The sequence below is a fragment of the Limulus polyphemus genome, unplaced genomic scaffold, assembly GCF_000517525.1.
Source record: "Limulus polyphemus unplaced genomic scaffold, Limulus_polyphemus-2.1.2 Scaffold0, whole genome shotgun sequence".
NCBI classification, from domain to species: Eukaryota; Metazoa; Arthropoda; class Merostomata; order Xiphosura; family Limulidae; genus Limulus; species Limulus polyphemus.
In genome coordinates, this window is record NW_013665610.1 from 3,736,262 (window position 1) to 3,759,338 (window position 23,077).

The 23,077-nt window shown below is 29.5% G+C and overlaps 1 protein-coding gene across 2 annotated transcripts in view; it reads right to left on the bottom strand.

Moving 5' to 3' along the window:
- The window catches only part of LOC106471801 (serine/threonine-protein kinase OSR1-like), a 65,388-nt gene that overhangs the window by 4,656 nt on the left and 37,655 nt on the right, over positions 1 to 23,077 (bottom strand). For both annotated transcript variants that reach the window (XM_022382577.1, XM_013932775.2), the window contains 13 exons: positions 22,906 to 23,014; positions 19,961 to 20,102; positions 18,535 to 18,590; positions 17,431 to 17,540; positions 16,882 to 16,983; positions 15,539 to 15,672; positions 13,443 to 13,491; positions 10,747 to 10,812; positions 8,805 to 8,927; positions 7,586 to 8,197; positions 5,012 to 5,073; positions 4,315 to 4,367; positions 1,135 to 1,203 (listed from right to left, as the gene is read on the bottom strand). In XM_022382577.1, the coding sequence (XP_022238285.1) occupies positions 1,135 to 1,203; positions 4,315 to 4,367; positions 5,012 to 5,073; positions 7,586 to 8,197; positions 8,805 to 8,927; positions 10,747 to 10,812; positions 13,443 to 13,491; positions 15,539 to 15,672; positions 16,882 to 16,983; positions 17,431 to 17,540; positions 18,535 to 18,590; positions 19,961 to 20,102; positions 22,906 to 23,014 (1,687 nt within the window). The remainder of the gene's footprint in view (positions 1 to 1,134; positions 1,204 to 4,314; positions 4,368 to 5,011; positions 5,074 to 7,585; positions 8,198 to 8,804; positions 8,928 to 10,746; positions 10,813 to 13,442; positions 13,492 to 15,538; positions 15,673 to 16,881; positions 16,984 to 17,430; positions 17,541 to 18,534; positions 18,591 to 19,960; positions 20,103 to 22,905; positions 23,015 to 23,077) is intronic.

Sequence of the window (23,077 nt, forward strand, 5' to 3'; positions counted from 1 at the left end):
AAAACCTTGAGTTCTAGGCATGTTGTAGCACAAGATAATTAGTGTGCGGACCATTTTCATTTATATAGTGCTCTGTGAACACAAATTAGTTAGCATAAATCAGTTAAATGACGAAAAATTAGATGTCTATTTACTTGTGACCACTCAGTGTATATACACGCATATATATAGCATATTCTCTCCATTTAAAGTATCAAAACTATTGTTATCATTTCTCTTTTTACCTGAAACTAGAATTTAAAATGAGCATAAAAACAGCACATTTATTCATTAGAACCAAGTGTTTGAAACCTATTAAAGCTAGAATTTCATAAAAATACTTTGCTGTACTTTCTAATTCCAAAGTCAATTTTTTACAGCAAAGTAAAAGTAGATTTCACTTTCAATTTATTGACAAAGTTACAGCCATAAAGTATTTTATAAGAAGCAAAATTCATTCATAACATACCTATACTTACATTTAAATATAAAAAAAAATTTAAACGATAGGATGAATTTACTGTAGTATTTTAAAAAAATACAAAATGATTAAATATCCGTGGAATATTATTCAAGAAACAAAATATAATCTATGAAAAAAAGGCATTGAGTGTAATACAAACTACTTCAAACATCATGCTTACAAAATGGAGGGATTGTTTGTTTGTTTTGAATTTAGCGCAAAGCTACATGAAGGCAATCTGCGCTAGCCGTCCCTAATTTAGCAGTGTAAAACTAGAGGGAAGGTAACTAGTCATCATCACCCACTGCCAACTCTTGGGCTACTCTTTTACCAATGAATAGTGGGATTGACCATCACATTATAACACCCCCACGGCTGAAAGGGCGAGCATGTTTGGTGGGACAGGGATTCGAACCCGCAATATCCGCATATTACGAGTCAAGCATCCTAACCACCTGGCCATGCCAGGCAAAATAGAGGGAAGCTAATTTCATACGAGTATCATGTACAATTTTATAGAAGTTGAAAAAGTGAGAACAAGTGACATCACCAAGTAAACTAAAAAAAATTTGTCTTAGTAGTTATCATCCTGATTTCAAAGTTATTTCTTATATAATCACCATAATTTTTGTCACAAAAAATGTGGTAAGCAAATATGTATACGTTACTTTGAAAGTAGGAAAAATAATTACCGATTACAAGATCTTTTCCTTCCACTAGTCCAGCCCCTACAAGTTCTGCTGCTATTTCATCTGCAAAATCTAAAAAAGAAAATATCAAACATGACCTTATTTTTGTTATGAACTAGTAAATGTTTCTTAATACATTCAGTTTTCTACATACTAAACTGTCACTTTTGTCAAATTATTTGTTTCAAACTAAACACAGTTAGGTTTGCAAATGTGAAACTTCTTATAGTTATCTAATACATATTCATTACTTTAGCACACTTTTGATTTTTTTTTAATATCTTTTTCCTCGCACCCCCCTCCATACAAATACACCTTCTGTTTTGCTACTGATAACTCAAGGTAGATGGGGATAACAGCCCTAACTGTATATCCTTGGATTTAAATTTATATCTTATCGAGCATACTATCCCATTTTAAATAAATTTACACTTATTAGTATATCCCAAACAACTCATCCAGGTTGTTCTTATACAATTTATAAAACCAATTTCACCACTAAAATACATGTTAAAATACATATTTAAATAGTCATCCTTTAAAATTAACACTTACAATTAGTGCCTACTGAGCTCAATGTGGTATCTAATTTACAAAATGGTTCATTTAGGTTTATTACATAGTTCCGTTTCTTGATTAATTAGCTATAACCGAGTGCTTTTTTTCCAAAAGAGAGAGAAACAAGTTAAAAACCTAATAAAAGTTGCACATGGCAAATAGTCTAATACAGGCAAAGTACTCAAATATTGGAAATTTATCTAAGAAGAAATACTTGCAATCTTCTCTTCACACTATTTTGTTGACTATACAGATTGAACTGACTAGATATCAGTAAGGTAATTTAACTTTTTCAGTGCAGCTTTTTTATTCTTAAAATAGAAATGATGCAAATATGTATAAATGACCTAGGATACACCAGAAGGACTGGAGTGCCATGTTCAAAATATATCTATGGGATATAAGGACTCCTACTGAAACATATGCCAAGATAAATATAACCCAACAATAATGAAAATGTTGCATGTGTTTGATAAAAAATCATGAAGTTCAAAGCTACTACATTTTGACTTAGGTATCAAATAATTAAAATGCATGTAACATGCAAGTTATTTATTTATATGTTTGTAAACTTGGATTAAAGACTTGTGTTACCTAAGATATATCTCGTACAGGTTTCATAAATAAATTGAATGATAAACAATGTTATTCAGTCTTTCTTTTATCGAACAATGAGTATGTGTTATCAAGCTTTTGTTTGATTAATTATACAGCTACACTGTGCAAAACAATCCTGTGTGCAAAGTGTGCAAGCCATGATCTTTTACAGAGTGCTATTCAACATGTTATTATGTATTTGATGTCAGAGGTATAAACTATTCATTTAACCAACATTGTTGATTTAGTGACAGTTTGTGGTAGAGGAGAGTAAATACTAGATACAATACACATGGATACTGAGAAAAAAAACTGTAGATAAGCATTTTGGATGTTCTAGAGGTTATGCAAACTGTATGTTGGACAAAAGTATTTTTATTCTTCACATTAACATCATCTTGGATTCCAACTTGTTAAAGCATCATTTCACAGGCATGTCTTGACTAAAAACACCTTTGTAACTTATTTGATATTTTGTGTACAACAGACTTGTATATTTTAGTAAAAGCTTGCCACATTTCATGTAGCTACATAGCAAATTTGGAATTATATTCATGATTCTTTCTCCAATATGGGATCAGTCCAACTGACTGAGTCCATGCACATTTGGTTAAAAAATAATCATAACTGGTAATATAACCATCACAAAGCAAAAACTAATGTTTAACAACAATGTCAATCACCCCTCAGCTCCCCCCCCCCCAATTTCATTGTTATACATATATATATACATATATCCTATATATGTGCTTGTGTGTGTAATCTGAATCAATCTTGCCTCAGTTTACAGATGAGTCATGATTCACCCTACAACCAAGTAACAGGTGGATACTCATTTAGGGAGAATATAGAACCAAATCCCACCCCTTTTAATACAGGAATGTGATACATATGATAATGATGATGTGTAGGAATAAGCACTAGTACATGCACTGATTTCTACATATGCATGTGCCACACATTACTGGACCTTTTATAATGCCATATTCTGGTGAAATTGACCATGACTTCAGTCCTACAGGAATTAACTAAATAGAATTGCCTCCACACTCATCAGACTTTGGTAAACCCAGCATGCATAGGATACTCTTGAGAGAGATGACACACCCTTTCAGGTGGCTCTATACACTAAATTCACTTTGGAAATAAATCTCTCAGAGCAGTGGTCTACAACACCTCAGGACCTTACCAACACTGGTTTTAAGCCTACAACTTTGGTACCAGCTTACCCTTACTATTCATTGTGATCATATTCTATGTTGAGGTGGAAGATCACAGACTGTAGATATGTAAATCCAACTGTACAGATGATCATTTATAAGCACATCTTGAATGACCAATCAATTCCATTTTATATGACAAAATGAACCATGACACTTGCTCTGCATAAAATTGAGCTGAGAGGATGATTAACATTTTTTCATGACAGGTATTTTGCCTTGTTATAGCTAAAATATTATACATTTCAATTGCCCTTTAACTGTTTTGTGCAATATATCTTACAGTGCTTAAATAAACAAGTATTCCTTTATTATACTATAAAACATTTTGTTCAATATACTGCGAGCTTCAAATAAATGTCAGAAAAGCAAAAATATATACAAAGATAACTGTGTATGTGTACTGCATAATTTACAATAGCTCCTGCTTTTAAGATACATGACAATCATATTTCATTGTGTGAAAATTCACACTAATCTATAGACATATAATGTATTTACGTCACAGAAGTTAACAAAAACAAAACAAAAATAGCATCTAATCAAATAATGTTTAATAAATAAGTCTATGAATATTAGTGTAGACACCACAGAAAATACTAGCTTTTAATCCACATAAGTTAGACACATTGTTCATTTAACAGAAATAACTCTTCTTGAAAAACTAAAAATATATTTCTGTTAATAATTATTAGAGATAAAACGTTTTATTTATTGACATCTATATTTACAATATTGTTTTTTAGTTTGCTTTCATAAAAAATACATAACAGAAAAATACTGATAAAATAAATAACTACTATCTTACCTCTGCCTTCACAAAACTCAAACCTAATATCATTCAACTCTTTCTTTTCATCTCTGCAAGGGTATTAAATAAAATTTATGTAAATCTAATTTTTAAACATTTTAATTTTTATAAGTACAATTGGAAAGAAATCAGGATGTAATTGATATTAAAAACTTAGAAAACTTTGTGCTGTAAGTAACTAACTGTAACTAAATTATTATTCAATATGTAAAACATTTACATTGATTGTTGATATATAAAAGCTACTGCTAACTACTCCTCTTATGTTTTATCACACGTTTCTGAATTTATTGCATCATATTTAAAAATCCATTAAATATCAGGACATTAACCTGTTCTACTCAAACTCTGATATTCCTATACTACAATACACCCACTTTTCTAAAGTTTAATGCAAAAAATATAATGAATATGATAATTGAGAATTTGTCTGTTACATCTTTTTATGTAAACAACAGCAAATGTTTTCTTTTTTTTTCTTGAATAGAAATATTTACTTCCTACCCATTTTCTTTGTCAAGCTTTTGAAAACTTAATTTTTACATTCATGTTAGTGTTCTAGTAACTTATACTCTAAATCTTCATATGAGCACACCCCAAGGTTATATTGAGTTACCATTTTTCTATATTATGCAACAGATTATAAAAAGCATCAGAAGTTTTTGCTGATAATTATCACAAAAAACAAGCTTACCTTAACCTCAAAATCAAACTAATGCTGGAGTCAGAATTTGAAACTTTTAAATGTTCTTCTTCCTATTTAACAGAAAAAGTATAAACCTACTTTACTTTCCAGTTCTAAAGACTAGTTATTTGTCCCTTCTTATTTTAAAAATAAATTTAATTACTTTAATGAGAAGATAAGGTAATGATAAAATAGTGTAATATATGTAACTCTAACATTAGGCTTAACAGTGTTGTCAATAAGCTACTTGTATTTGGTGTTGATCATTTATTCCCATATTACAATAGTTATGAGTAGCAAAGGTTTTAAATAGTCACAATTTGTAAGGTGCAAGGAGTGGTTTTTATTTGGGAACTCGGGACTGGCATGTACTTTTAAAGAAGCTAGTAGTGAAGATGTTTAGTTTGTACGATGAGTTTTCAGGTTGAAAGATAAATTTGACGCCATCCTAAATAGAGTAGAAGCGGTAAATAGAAAAATGAACTGTGGGAGATGGCAACAGGATTTCAAGAGGATCTTAAGCTTTTGCATTTGAAGGGTACAGTAACTAACAATGACTTTCAGAAAGTTGGAAATACTACTAATAGGGCTAGAAATAGTAGACTTAACTGTAATGAGCAGGTTCTGTTAAGTAACAGATTTCAGCCTTTACTTGTGCAAATGAAGAAATAGCAGAGTGAAGGAAAACAAAAATGACAATAATTAAAAATGTAATGAAGTTATAGTTGTAGGTGCTTCTTTAGTATGACGTGTGGAAAGAATATTCTGTGGGATAAATAGGGAGAAAATAATTAGATTATGCTATCCAGGGGCATGGGTGGAGGATATAACCGACAGAGCTTGTGATATAGTATATAGTGATGTATATCTCTGATTTTAAGCATACAACATTGGTATTAGCTTACCATTACTATTCACAGTGATCATATTCTATGCTGATGTGAAATACCATAAACTGTAAAGACCATGCAGTCTTTGTAGTGCACATAGGGGCTAATGATGTAGGGAAGGGAAGGTCAGAGGAACTAATTGATAAGTATAAGGGATTGATAAAGGTATTTTAAAGAAAAGAGCCATAATAAATTGATTCTTTCATCGATACTGCTAAGATTTACCTGTGGGATTAAATTATAAGTAGGTTACTGGGGACAAATGCTAGGCTTAGATTAATATGCAAGGACAAGCAGGTTGGCTAATTAGGTTTGTGGGATCATTTCAATGGAAAAAGGAAGCTTTTTGAAATGGATGTTTAACATTTAAATAGGGTAGAAGCTGACTTATTTACAAGGGCTATTAACTCAACTGTAAGAGCAGCTTTCAACTGGGACTAGACAATGGTGAGGGTCAGAAAATTATAGTGTAAAAACAATGTACAGAAACAGTTTTAATGGTAGACAAAATGGTTATTATTCTATTACTAGAAATATAAAAAATAAAATGAATGACTTTACAACATTAGTCAGATTGGAGGATTTTGATGTAATAGGAACAACTAACAATTTTCATGACAGGAATTTTTTTGAAATACAGGGTTGCATGTTATTTAATAGGAATAGAATACTAAAAAAAGAAGGGTAGAAGAGTGGCTTTATATGTAAAATGTGAATTACATCCTGTTCAATTTGAGGATATCAAAGCTAACAGCAATGAGGTTGAATCTCTTACGGTTTCTGTTAGTGGTTATAAGGGGAGAAGGCATTTTGTTGGGCTTTGTTACAGAAAAAAACTGATGAATTAATGAGAAACTCTACATTGATATAAGTACTTCAGCTGTTAATAAGGTTGCAATTATGTGGGATTTTAATGTCTGTGATGAAAAAGTTGTCATACAAGGAGAATAATTTCTGAAATTGTTCTTTTTTAAAAGAAGAAGAGTTAGAGGAGATCTAATTAGGTATTTAAGATTGTAAAGGGAATTAATAGTGTATGGTTAATGCAGCATCTTTTTCATACTTAATGGTGAGAATGGTAGGACTTGGGGACACAAATACAAATTTTGGCAAGGTAGGAGTTGTCTTCAGCGAAGTCAGCTTTATTTTTCTAACTGGGTGGTCGGCCTTTGGAATGGGTTGGCTTCAGATGTGGGAGATGCAGTTAATTTAAGAGAGTTTAAGGGAATGTTTTATAAATATGTGAATGATAAATGCTGTTTTGAGCATTATATTTTAATTTTAAAGTTTAGTTTAGCAAGTGGGACAGGTCCCTTGTTGTCCTTAAATTATATGTATGCATAACTTATTGACACCCATGATTACAGTTATAATGATGTCATGATTTAAGAAGTTAAGAGTGAATAATATTTCATCAGTTAAGATATAAATTTTCTTTACTGTCCTTTTTTCTATCATAATTTTCTCAAAAAACAAATTTAATAGTCACACATGTACCTCTTAGCTTTACCCATTATGTCACTTTGCTAGGTACAGTGTAAAATTGTTTTTATTTCATTTCAAAATCTCAATTGAAAATGTTTTCTTTTTGCTATTCTTTAGAAAATAATAAAGAAATCTGATTTAAAACCTAAAACTATTTTATAAAGAATGTTTGCTTATGTTAAGTAAATGGCAAGACTAAAGTTCCTACCTGAGATGATATGGTGGTCTGTCCTTCTTCATTTATGCTATCTTGGTGAGAGAAAACAGGTGTAACAACACAAGTTTGTTTGTCTCCTAGCTGAACATCCCATTCTTGTGTTAACTGGGATGTATTGTTGTAACTGTTTGTTTGGCTAGGCAATTTTGTTTGTTGTACTAGTTCATTTATCTGGTTGATTTCTTTAGAATCTTGACTTTGTTCCAGCTCAATTGATTGCTTAGAGATACTGTCTTCCTGATTTCCTATAACTGATGATAACTCTTCTATTTCTGGTGCTTTCTCTATTTCTTTGTTTTCTTCGGTTTGTTCGGATAAAAATAAATTTTCTAGTTCTGAAGTTTTAATCAAAGTATCTTGTGATTTTGTTGAATTAACAGCTCCTTCTGGTGTTTCAACAAGTGTATCTTGTTCCAAATCATTGAACAAATCTAAGGATGAATTTTTAGCAGAAATAGTAAATGTATGTTGAGCCTGATTAACTAAGGTTGCTTCTTCTTCTGATGGGTGAATTAAAAGTGATGATGAAGAACTGGATACAGACCCTACTTCTGATGGTGGCCTTCCTTCTGTCCATGGCGGTACCACTACAACCTTACATTCCTATAAATAAATACAGAAACGTGAAATATATTTAAAGCATACATCTTATTTAAACATAAAATAAACTTAGAAAAGCTAATTATTAAGGCACACCTGCTAAACAAATTACATAAATTCGTTTTGATCATTATATAAATGCAAAAAAGTTCAACACTTTCATTTCCAAGATAGTTAATTAATACTGTTACACACAGTTTTGACATTACATTTACATCTTCAGGCTTTCATTACACACTTCACATTCTGAATCATAAAGAAGCAGTGCAGCTTAACTTGTTTCTTCCCTTGTAATATAATTTTTTCTGACACACTTTATATTGTAAACAAGAACTTATAAAGCTCTATTACATTAGAAATTTCTGTAACAATGGCATCAAGCAGTTTACTAACAAACGTAATAACAATTAACATAACATTGTAATTACAAATGTCAGTGACAGTTATGCTGAAAATAAATATTTAAATACATCTAATGATAAGCTGCCTGCCATGAAAGATCAGAAACATCTGAAATAATCTCAAGGCATAAAAAATAAACTTTAATTTATGGCTTGCTGTAAAACTTAGTTCAAGGATTTCAAGTTGTTTATTTTTGTTGCAACTTTACCCTAGCAAAGTCAACATAATCATCCTCTTCGCTGGACTCTTCATCAGAAGACCAAACCCAATCCCCAGTCTCCATTCTGTGCAAACGTCCAACAGCACCAGGTAAACGTCTACTGTTCTTTAACTGTATAAAATAAAAAAAAGTAGTTTATTTTTAAACTCAGCTGTTTACTGCACATTAAACATGATCTAGTGTCATTGAGAAATCAACATACTATAGGAAGTGGCAGTGAGAAATAAACAAAGTTTAAAGTGGCATTGAAAAATAAACAATTTAAACTCACACTGAGAAATAAACATGATTTATGGTACCATTAAGAATAAACATGATTTAAAGTGACACTGGGAAATGAATATGATTAAACCCTATGTGCACGAGTAAGGGTTAAAGTGTGCATGTTACAAACTTTTATAAATTTACATTCAAAATTAAGTTAACCTACTTCAACATATATCAATAAATTTCACATCATGACATAGTTAATAAACAAAATTTTAATATCATATAAGTTTTTATTTCTTAGTTTCAAAAAGAAATATTTTGATAAGTGCTCAATCTTCACTTCTGTGTATCACATAACACCCGTTTGCTTCAAACTGCCCATTTTGGATATTCTTATTGCCCCTATAAGGTGTCCTGAGTTTATTGTTAACAACATATTTATAGGATCCAATTTTCTGGCTTTACAGGGATAAATAAGAAAGTCAAACTCACATGCTACACCATCCTTCCACATCCTTCTTTATAAGATGTCAACACTTCTCTTTGACATTTGCTATTAGCTTATTTATAACCAATGGAAACAGAAGGTTTCCATTTAGTGATTACTGTGTAAGACTAGTTCATTCTGACAGTAGGTTTTGAATTGTTCAGTCTACAGATTCATTGTTGCTATCCTCCAAAGTCACTTCGACCAAGTAAAAGAGTTTTTTTTTATCCACTTATAGCTTATTAGAAATCAAGTCAAATTGTAATGAAATGATGTGGTATACAGCATTGAAAAATGTTAAAGGTATTGAGCCTGTAGATCAGTCTCAAATAAAAATGATGTTTATTGTGTAAACAAAAACAGGTTGTTTTTAACTGTGTTTATTTATTTATGATATTACACAAGTGTCCAAGAAGAATTTTATAACATCAAATATTAAATTCTTGAAGCAACAAATTACTAATTCTTTTGGAAGTTAATGAATTTTACTAGATATGTGTAAGTAATTCCTATAGTGGTAGTAAAATATAGTTTTGCAACTATAAAGTGCATAAAACTTATAAAAACTTCAAATAGATATATTTTTAGGGTATCAATCAGTTCCCAAAATGAACAAAACTTCACGTACTTTCCCTAGCAATTTTTTTTATCAATACTTTAATGATATGGGATAACATCGATGTTAAAAAATGTTAATTTTACTTTATTTTTTTTAAAATGAACTGGTAAACAACTATGGTTTACATTTACAAAAAAAATAACAATAATTTATCTACTTCCAAAAAGCTTTCAAAATCAACCAGTTATTGTTATATTACAAAACTTCATGTTATATGATATTCCATCTTTACCTACCTGAAAATGTTTCTATTTTTCTCAAAACAAGGCAGTTTTTACAGGGTTACATTTGCCTAAATTTTTTAACAAATCCTAGAAAAATCTTCAACTACTGAGATACAAAAATTCAAATTTAGCTTGCTGCTCTTTCATCCATAATAAAAGCCTTAAACAATTTTGGTTCTCTTTTTACAATGTTAACATCTCACTTAATTTTGTCTTTATAAAAACCTAATAGCATAAAAATAAATGTAAAAAGAAATTTATTACTTTTAATTATAATTTCTGAAAGACAATCACAATTTCACAGAATTGATATCTGGTTTTGGAAAGTATGTAAATGATTTATATTTTAACTTAAATACAAACTTCAGTAGTTATATGTTAGTCTATTACCTTTTCTGCTCTTTCTTCTTGGCTTGGACCATTTATGACCAAAGTTTCCATCAAGTAGCTTTTGTCCTAAAAGTATTAAGTAGCAAGTATGAAATCATGAAGCACATACATATATAAAATATCTACTATTTGTTTTCTAATATAACTAGCTAGTCAACAGCTCACTAGTATTAAGTCATGGATAGTCTTTTGGCTTTAGCAATTAATAAGCTCTTAGTGATCAATTAAAATACTCTCCTGCACTTTATATCCAACAAAACCAAAAAAGCAAAACTGTTTGCAAGGATAAAAACCACTTCAAAATAATAAAAGGATTTAGATGTTTGAAAAATTTACAGTACTTTCACCTTGTAGCATGTTTAATTTAACTTTTAAAATGTATCATTTGTGGGAAAAAATATTCCAACTCATTACAGCAGATGTTTAGGTTTACTAGTATTATTACAGTTCAACTTAAATGAACAAAGATTACAAAACATCAGAAGCAATTATGAAATATATGCTATAAGATCTTTGAATTTAAATTTAGAAGAGCATTTTTAAAACTGTTTTTAGATAAGTTATTCTAGTTTCTAAAATATGCTATTAATAAAATCTGTACTTTGGAATTTGTTCCCACAGATATTATACTCCAGTGATCCTAAAAATATCCAAGAATTATATGTTATATATTCTGCATTATTTCTTTAGCACAAACATTAGCTGGAAGATGACTAGAGGAATTCCAACACTTTTTTTTATTATTAATATAATTAAATTCCAAGTTAGTTAACTACTCTTTCACTATGATATTAAAAACCTTGAACAATTTGGCTTTATTTTACAAAGTTAACATCTCATGTAACTAAATCTAATAACTTTACAATTACAATCATATTTCAATTAAATTAATATGCAGCTTTATAAATTATGTGGATTCAGAGTTTATAGCAACAAAACTGAAATACACAGTTTAAACTCATTCAATAACATTTGCATTAAATATTATTTTTTGTGAAATATCTAACAAAAATATTCAATTGTAGTTATCACACAAGGCTTAGTAAGCCTATATTTGATAATAGTTTAAGTGTAACATTTTTTTTCCAGAATACTATATATCTTGTTTAAGAAATTGTAACAATGATAAGGCTAAAAATTATTGTTTAAGGTATTGGGCACAAGACTTAAGAATCACTAGTTTATGTAAAATGTTAATAATAAATTCATAAGATTCTCCCTGACCATCTTTTCAAGGTTATTGACAGCCTCATCAGTGTTATAGCTAGTAAAATTTAGTACTTGTATATAAAGGTGTAGAGGACAATAACAGTTACTAAAACATTATTCAATCATAAAATTTATGTAGTCTGTTTATGTAATTAATTCTAAAGTTTATTATCTCCTTTCAGCAAAGGTCTGAAATTTTCTCTCGGTTTTAATGATTATCATTCTGACATCTATAATTGTTTTCAAATATAGTCACTAGGAACAGTTTCAATATGAAACATTGTTAATTTAAGGTTATGAAGACAAGTTTAGTTTCAAAAGAAAAATAGTTTGCATATATATATCTATGTACTTTGTCCAAGTTTAGTTAATCTACATCTTCTTTGAATAGATTGTTTGAATAGATAGTGTGTAAGATTTTTTTTTGTGCCAGTAGACTCTAAGAAAAAATCTATCATGAATGGAAAACATTTTGGCAATTATTACCAAGACTTAGAAATACTAATACAGTTTTCTTTTGACCAAAGCATAAAACATTTGTACAGGGCACACAATGATCTACAGGGAAACTTGTTAGTCCATGTATCGGTCATCCAGATTATTCATAACTTGAATGAATTTTCATAGAAACTAATCTTCACAATGAGAAATTTAGTCAATAATGCATATATTTGCAAGAGAGTCAATTATGGATCAATCAAAACAGGAAAAAGGTGGCAGTAACATAAGTATGACCCCACAGCCCCTGCAACAAAACCAGAAGGAGGCCCAAATCAGCCAGAATCATAACTACAATTATATGGAAACAAATGTAGGGGACCCGATTACTTTTTATATAAGGGAGCCCATCTTTTGCAGTTACACCATTGGAAGATGATAAATACTAACCGCAAAACACCTGTACTCATACGTAGTGCTAATCTATGCTAATTTTTTCTGAGAAAGATCTTCACAGTAAGAAAGTTTGTATAAACTATAATAGATATCAAGAGGTCATCAGAGTGATTTATGTTACAGTTAAGTCACAGTGCACAAAAACATAGATGCAAAGAAACATAATTAAAAATCTGATGTGCAATTATACAAGAAAACAAATCCAAAAGCAAGTCTTAATACTATGTGAAAATGATGATAAAATATGTAACTTTGATTATGTAACTTGTATAATTTTTGGTGACATATCAAGTAATACACTGATAAGTTTGTTGTACATACAGTTGCCTTTTGTTTACCAATTGCAAACCTGCCATTACTAGTTTTCACCCGTACATCTATCAATTAACAGTGTTATTTGTATTCAAAATGATTGATTTGACTATCTAAATATCTCAATAATCCAAAGAAACTACTTCATTAGAAATGCATTCAGATTAATGAAGTTTTACTGTATTACTAAACTGCCAAAAGCTTCTTAAAGACATAATAAACAAGTCTCCTTGTTGTAAAAAGTTAATCTTTCACCTTAAAAAATTATAAAAAATATTTACCTTGGCTTTTTTGAAGAAAGAGTGTTTTAGAAGTTCTGTAGCAGTTGGTCTGAAAACAAGTAAATCAACAATAAAGAAACAAAAACAACATGTTATGCAACCATTAAAATTTTCTAGTAAATTAAACTAATAGATTTGATGAAAACAAAGTAGTAAAGTTAACTAACTATAATAATTTATTTTAAATGAAAACAGGGTGGAAATTTATTGGTTTTGTTCAAAAATGGAAGTGTATAAACCATTAGTTCATTAAATCAGTTTGTGCTTTAAGGATCACCCTTTCTTCTTTTCCAATGTGTTGATTTGTTACATCATTAATTAGTTGATTTAATGAACATAGGTTACTGCTCAACTCAACATGTTATTATCCTGATGACACACGAACTACAAGTGTTTGGGCACTGATTTTCATTTAATGTTAAATCTCACAAGAACTGTTTAGCCATTACAATGAAAATTTTTAAACTGGAACACAATTACATGTACAAAGATATATTACTCAAGGTGTGGCCATTTAACTCTTTAAACCTGTAATTTTTTTGTACATACATTCTGCCCTTGATCTGAAACTTGTTTCAAAATAAATGAAAATGTTTCACAGAACTTCCAGTCTATTTATACAAGGTGGATAATAACAGGGTTTGGATTAGTTTTCATCCAAAAAGACATAAATATTATCGGGTATTGTCACTCTCCAATGGGTAAATCAGGATTTTCGGCCATACACTGGCAGGTTTGAGGAATTAAAAATGATAGAGTATAGATTGCTTTAATGGTTTCTACACCAACACATTACTCAAAAAACAATGAAATAAGTTCAAACTTGATATGATTAAAAAAATACAAAACTGTTGCAACAAAATGATAAAAAGAAAGGTTAATTTTTTGCTACTTTCTACACTGATGGTACCCTTAGACAAGTTATATATAATTAGGAATTTTCTAAACATTGCCTCACATGAAGTAATAGGTGAAAAAATACTTTTTTGTTTTTAATTTATAAAAAGTAAGAAATGTGTAATTTCCATCTTTAGACTAAAATTTTGAACTATTTTAAGTTTCAAGTATTACTTTTAACTCTTTATATAACAAAAAAATCATACCACCTCTCCATGTGTCAGTTTTACAATAGTAATTAAAGAAATAATATATTTTACTGCAAAAAGGTTTTTTGGTTTTTACTTTTATCTTGACAATAGTATTACTGCATTCAATAAAATCTGCTAAAGATTAACAGTCTACCTTGGTACTGAACCAAATGTAAAAATACATTTTTCCATGTCTCAGTAAAATAAAAATCTGTTATTTTTTTTACACAATATCCCAGATTTTTCAAACATGGCCAAACACTATACAATTTTTAAGCCTATAGTTTAAATTGTAAAACTGTACTAACTTTATATTGAGATCATGCTAGGACTCATTTTTTTCTATACTGGATCTAACAGAAAATGTATAAAAATGTAACTACAATGAAACAACAGAATGTTTTTTAGCAATTTATAGCCAACAAATCCTAATATTTATCTCAATACTTATCAATGTAAAAGTTTATTTGAAAGTCGTTTAACTATACTCGCATGGCTGTAGCCAGAGTGAAAATGTACCCAAGGTCCAAACACCAACAAACACATAGGGTCAGATTTACATGTTGTAAACCTTTTCCATGTGGATGTAAAATTAAATAATACATCACATTTAATTTAAAATTTTAACCAAGTTCCGCATGTTGGTGACCTCATAGCTAGCTAGCTACAGCCATGACCATTCACCAGCCTTTGGTACATTTTCTCACTTTCTTCTGCAGTAAATTTCAATTAGCTGAATATTCTTATGCCATTAATCCATTTAATCACAAGTACAATTAATCAGTTGTTTTATGTGACACTAATTGATTCTCATAGCTAATCAATTATATTGATTAATCAAGTTTATTACTCAGTTCTATAATCTAGTATCTTCTTTGCTCAGACAGATGTTGGTATGTTAAACATGGTATGTGGTAAACCAAATTAATATTAAAATCCTTTACATATTGAAAACATATAAAACAATGAAACATGAATTTTTCATGTTTTGAGGAGTGAACAGATTACCTTTTTGAAGGATCTTTCTGTAAGCATTCACTTATCATTTTTCTAATAGACTTCCCATATCGCTTATACTGGTCTTTGGATTTTGCTCCTGTTTCAAGAGTTGGAGGCTCATTCTGCAGGGTTAGCATTAATACCTAAAAATAAAGAGAAATAAAAACTTAAGTGTTGATTTTTAATGCTATTTTTACAAACCATTTTTTAACACTCAATGTAGCTTTTAATCATGTTTTACTACTTCTTTGTAACCACGTGTGCTTGCTTGCAAATAATACAGTAACAAAGTATATATTCAGAGAAAACTTTACATCACTTCATATTTAATTATATTTTTGCTTTATACAGTTTCTTATGATTCTAAAAGATATTGCACAATTTATATTTGTCCTTGTATAATACAAGTTTGGTTGATAGATGTCTTGCTATACTGTGAGGCTAGGTTTGTTCGTTAGTCAAAAAAAAAGCTTTGTTACAAAGCTGGCATTCAGTTATTTTTTAAGCTTACAGTTTGTAAGGCATCAAATGACTGTTAACATCTGTGTAAACAACTTCAATAGCTGAACTAATTCATAAATAATTTTATAAATATTGTACATAAATGAATTACTGTTTTAGCCCATATATAATGCACACTTTTTTTTCCCTCCAATTACCTCCCGAAAAATTGACTGCCCATTATAATTGCGCACATTTAGTTTTGTTAGGTATTTTAATAGAAGCTACCACTGAAAATCATGAAAGCATCATTAAAGGTTTAAAAAAATGTTGCATATCCAATGTAATGGATGAACAGATGAGGACATGCTGTGGGAATCGGAAGAGGACGAAGCAAGCATTCAAGGAAGCAAATCCGATGGTTGTGACAATTCTAGTGATGATGAAGATTAATGATTAACTTAGTGTATCACCACGTATAAACTTTTCAATAAATTTTGTAGGATTAACACATAAAAAAAATTTCAATGAAAGATTTCCAAAAATGTTTAATACATTGATAGTTGTTTTCTGTATTCAAGGATTCAAGAATATATTTTAAAAATCTTTTAATTAACTATTTATTTGTAAATAATTTATGTCTATTAATGTTTAATCTGAAAACAATCCAGTAAATAATGATACTGTCTACAAGTGACAAGTTCTGACATTTTGAATACACTTTTCTTAATGTAAAACTATCATCATATACATAACAAAACAATTACTTTTCAAACTTTAATTCACTTGATCATAAAATCACTTTAAAAACAAACAACATTCAAAATTCTATAAAAAACAATATACACTTCTAAAGTTTATGTAAATTAGTAAATAATAATCAACTTAAAGTGAAACCAATGTTGGTATACCTTCATAGCAGGAAATTTGTGGTAAGGAGCTGTTCCTGTCACTAATTCAATTGCAGTTATTCCAAAACTCCAGATATCTACCTTGAAATCATATCCAGTTACCTGAACAGGATAAATACAGTTTAATACTTGAATAAGGTGCAATTAATACTTTTACAGCAGCCAGTAATTAAATAACAGTTATCAATCCCCCAATCATATTAAAACATTTATGTAAAGCTGTTCTAAACATTATACCCCTTTTATAGCTTCAATTTTAAGCAAATCTTATAAGAAGTTGATTTCAAAATTAATTATCTTTTATTATATATAAACATGCACATATAAAGCCCCCTCTGGAAATGATGTTTATCACTAGCCAAACTGGGTTACTGTTAAAAACTGCATGCAGTTTTCTGCTGTTTGTGGAATGAGTTTTGTTACATTTTCATAATCTGACATTGCAAAAGGTGGGAAAAGAACACCTGATCAGTATGGAAAGAAAGTCAGGTACATGATCTTTATAGATAATTCAGAGAAATATATAAAATTTTACTTTCAAAATAATACCTGTTCCATCACTTCAGGAGCCATCCAACATGGAGTTCCGACAAAGGTATGACGAGCTTTTTGTCTTGACAAATCTCCTCCAGTGGCAAGCCATGAACTAACTCCAAAATCTGTGAAGAAAAACATATAAAAAGTATGTTTTTTATTGTTAAAAACAATATAAATAATATGATCTATAGACTTTTCTAATCATCATTCTTTAACAAAATACTATGTTATACTGAGCTCAAAATGTAATGTTAAAAATTAAAGTCCTTTTTCAAGTTACTAACTGACAAAAATAATTAGGTTTGTACTTACTAACAGTTTATTCAAAACGTTTTAGTATTCACATATGTCAAAGGACTTCATTTTAAAAGCCAAGTACTGACAATCTTTTACAATGAAAATATAGTCTTCTTCAAGACAGTCTTATTTGCTATAAAATGCCACAATTTTCTACTCAGTCACTATAATAAACAATACTTTAATCTGTAATAAATTAAATTTCTAACTTATAAAATCTAACACAACCATATCTCAAAATGGAAATAAATATAAATAGTTTATTTTTAGTACATTAACCAGAAAGAGTTCTCAGAACATTGCAGTTCTAAATAAAACAGTCATTTTTGGTTCAAAATAAACAATAGAAAAATACTTGGGGTAGCATATAGCTAAGAATTATTTGAAGATAAATATAATACTAAGTTTATATTAATATAAATTATATTAATTATAGCTGATATACAGGTAACATCCATAAACAACTCCATAAACATTTAATTTCATATTTGAATGAAAAAAAACCAATTCCCATATATTGTTCTGGAAAGGTGTCAGTGAAACAAAATATTTCTAACTGAATTAATAAACTAAAAACTATTCCAATAATTTGCTTGCCACTCCTTTTGACATAATTCATATATAAGAATATCCAATCATATAAAATAAGTAATTTAATACAGTATTTCTCCTTAAAACCACCTCCATTGATGCAGTACTAACATTAATCTGTTATTTAAATAATACTTGGTTAAACAACATTTTCTTGCTAAATTTTAGGGTCACTGCCAGACATGAAACACAAAAATTCACTTGTGTGTGTGTCGACATATACATTACCTGCTATTTGTACTGTTCCATCATCTCCAAGCAAAATATTACCAGCCTTTATATCTCTGAAAAAAAAAAGTTTTTTATATTAATCCCTTAAAATAAAAACAAGCTATCATAAACATTTTCTCATAACATGTGAAATCATTAACTCAATTATAAACAAAACTTTTTAAATTTAACAAAAATTTAACACATAGAACTATCAATTTTTAATTCTCTTAAACAGTTTGAAATATTTCATTTATTTATTATTTAATTTGTGACATATTTAAAAGGCTACTACAGCAGAGAATAACAGCTTGATCCCCAAAATAAAATGCTTATACTGGTTGGCTTGTTTAATTTCATTTAAAGGTACTCAAAGACCATCTGGATGAGTTATCCCTAATTTTGAAGTGATACACTAGATGGAAGACAGCTAGTCAACATCACCTATTGTCAATTCTTTGGTTACTCTGAATAATGGGATTTGATCATCACTCTTGCAATTCACCCATGGCCCCAAACTGAAGGGTTTAAATTTTTTTGTGGTAACAGGATGCAAACCTAAAAACCTTAGCTGAACAATATGATATACTAAACACTGGGTCCATTTATGCCTCACTACAAAAGTGTGATAGAAATTGATACATATGTACATGTACTATTTTATAAACTCTGTAAAGGTAACTAAAATTTATTAATAAAATTACAGTACATATCAGCTGAAGTTAGAATGCCTGTTCTAAGTTAATGATGAAATGCATGTTCAGATAAATGGAATTGGAGTACAGTACTTCATGTAAAGGTCATTTTCAAACAGTTGCTTATTCTTCAGATATACTTATCATTAAAAATAAACTGACCCAAGTTAAAATAAAGACATATTCTAATAAAATACTATATTCCTTATGATCTGAATCTGCAAAGAAAAGTTTTCTTAACAATATTCTCAGCAACAACAGATTATTTATTGATATACAGAAAAAACAAAACCTCTCACATTAAGTCAGTGTCAGGATCTATTGCTCTCTATAAGGTACTTAAAAATATATTATGCAGTTATAGTACAACTTGCATAAACGTTTGTTTGTTTGTTGTTTAGCACAGAGCTACACAATGAGTTATCTGTGATTTGTCCACAACAAGCATCCAAATCTAACTTTTAGTGTTACGAGCTTTCAGATTTACCACTGAGCCACCAGGGGACTCTCTAAAGTAAAACAATAATTTATGTTTTTGTGCAAATGAAGAGTCTAATAACAGTTATTTGACAGCAAAATTTTGCAGTGTTCTAAAAAAACATCAACAATTCTCAGATCAGAAACAATTATTGTGAATGTGGTTTTTTTTACATTATAATTTTATTATAGCTAATTTTGGTAATGATTAAAATTTATAAAGAGATCCTGTTATTTCAGTCACAGTGAAGGAACTTTACTAAATATCACACCTATGAATCTGTCCATTGTTGTGGAAATATTCTAAACCCTTTGCAACTTCTTTAAGTACTGTTGCTATGGTGGCTTCATCAAAAACTCCACGACTACAATCTTCTCTTCTCGCCTTATGACGTATGATATCTAAAAGTGACCCTTTAAATAGAAAAATGTTTTATTTTTTAAGGAAAGTGATAAGAGTTACAATTCATTTTTAGCTCTGTATGCTGATTATAAGTTAGAAAATCATCAGTTTGTGATTAAACAAAAATATTAGTGAGTTATATATCCTTTTTTTCTTGAAGGTCCAAACTATATGATTTATAATGCTACACGTAACTGTCCCTAATTACAAACTGGATGACCAGGCAGCTAGTCAACAGCACCAACCACCAACTCTATGGCTACTCTTGTCTGACTGTTTGAAGTTAGGCACAAAGCTGCACAATAAGATATCTGTGCTCTGTCCACCTGGATTCTAGTGTTGTAAGTCCGTAGAGATACTGCCGTGCCACTGGTGGGCATTGTTTGACTGAATAGTGGGATTTGTCCACCATTCATATATCATGTTTTCTGTGGCAATAACTGCATCAAAAACCATGAAACCTCAAATTCAAAGTCAAGACTTTCCAACAACTAGGCTATACCTGGCACAATATAATTAGCAAAGTTACTTTTGATTTGAAAATGTCACTTTATTTACAAATCAAATAATTTAGTTATGTCTATTTAGTTTTTTATAATAATCCTTTTTACACCAAGTATGTCAGCTTTATTGTCCTCATATCAATACTAATTACAGCAACTTAAGTTTTGATACAAATATACAAGTTTTTACAAAATATGATTAATAATAGAATCAAAATAAGTTTTTTCATTGTAATTAAATGCCAAACACTACATTATAACATGAAAAGGAAAACTAAGCACATATCATTGGACAGCCATTACTTTTTCTGAGTGCTCATTTTTAAATTTTCAGAGACCAACCTATGATATAAAAAACCTTCTGCCAATCAGTTACACTATAGAAAATATGAACATATGAAAATATGAATTTGTTGATAGAAAATATTTTAAAAAGTAAACTAGTAGTAAAATAAGAAAAATATTTATAGTGAATATGTGAGTCCTAATTAGCTAAATGGGCTTGAAATTAATCATAAAATAAAAATAGTACATATCATAGTTTTTAATTTATACAGAAAGCTAACATAGAATAAAATTATGCTTAGAATGATGTTAACTGAAAATTAAAATGATTCGAGTTGTAGACTTGAAATAAATTGATCAGATTTTCTTTGAGACATTGAAAACACCATAAAATTGTCTCACATTTTAAAAGAAATTAAAATAGAACCAATTCAAAAAGTATCAAGATAGGACTGTTCAGACGATTTGGAATTAAATTATTAATTAAAACTATATTGATATTTTGTTTGTTTATTTGATGAATTTTGCACAAAGCTACTTAAGTGCTATTTGTACTATTGTCTAATTTTGAAGCAATAAAGTAGAAAGCAGGTGGCCAGCCAACTCCACACACTGCTAACTCTTGGGCTACTATATTTGAATACTGGGATTTGACTGTCACTCTTATGATGCACCCACTGATACAAAGTGTGAAGCACAATTTTCCTTTTTTGTGATAAAGAGGCATGAACCCTATCCCATCTTCACCTCTTCGAATCTCTCTTTGGGTCCTCTTAAAACCTAGTAGTACCTAGTATTATTGTGGTTTGCACCTCAGTGGTACATTTCCTCAGAACTGATTTTTTACTGTAGTTACTTCAACTTAAAGTTTTTGCTGAAATAAACAACCTTTAAACATTTATTTTTAATTATTTTGAAGAGAATTTAACTCATGAAATTATTCTGCAGAAGGAAGTCTACCAACTGTTTTTATTAAAGTGGCACTAGACAACTTGGTCAACCCTCAAACTGTGAAACTATCCATAGTTAAACTTTGAATTTACTAAGTGTATCTTCACAAATTTTGGCAAACATTAAGAGTCTGTTGTACACAAAAAGAAATATTTTTTTTAAACAAATATTTGACTAAAGATTTGACTGTAAATTTTGATGACTTTACTGAGAGAAAGGTAATTTGTTTTTCATGCTAAGAATAAAAAATACTTTTTTTAACTCTCAGTTTTCATATTTCATTTACATAACCTATAGGACCTCCTAATTGAATATCAAAAATTATTTTTTGGTAAACATTTTATATTTTATATCTTAGTTTCTTTACACTAACAATATACTTGACTTTCAGATGTGTAGAGAATCATCAACATAGAATAAAATTAAAATTTAAAAAATATGAAATAAAATGAGTTGTACCATAATTTCCTCTACAGTGTTGGTCAGAAAATTCCAAGTTACTTATCTTCACAGTTTCAACTTTTAACCTGTTTTTTTTTTTCATTTGTTTTGTTTTATTGCAGGACTTTGTACCCATTGGAGCAGAAGTTCTTATGGTAACAAAGCAATAAATAACAGTAGAAGCCATTAGCTGTTTCCGGCAGACCGTAACACAAATAGCACATAAACAACTACATGCGCATTGAACAGTGAAGTAATATCAGAATCCACTTTAGTTATTCACAAGACTGGTTAATGACATAAATAAGTCTTAGTTTGTCGGTGTTTTTAAGGATCTAAGACAAACATAATTATGCAACTTACAATTTGCTATATACAAGGTTTATGTTTATCTATAACTACTATATTATTTAAATAAAAAGACATTTACTGTGCCATTGAGAAGTTTCATGTTTCTTTAATATAATACTTGAAATAACTTTGTGAGAACATTTGAAAACAATATATCTTCCAGCATAAATTTTATGCAATATATTACAATACACTTACAAATATCGCAATCTATTACAATATGATATTTTTGGCAATGCCAACTCCTAGAAGATATACACCTAAATGAATATAATATAGTTACCTCCTCCAAGAAGCTTAATCACTAACCACAGTTCTTCCTTCACAACAAAAGATGTATAGTATCTGACAACATTTTCATGATGGCATGCACTCATGGCCTGGATTTCTTTCTAGGCACAAAATAAATGCGATAATCAAAGATCTATATCTGATATGTAGATTAACCAATACTA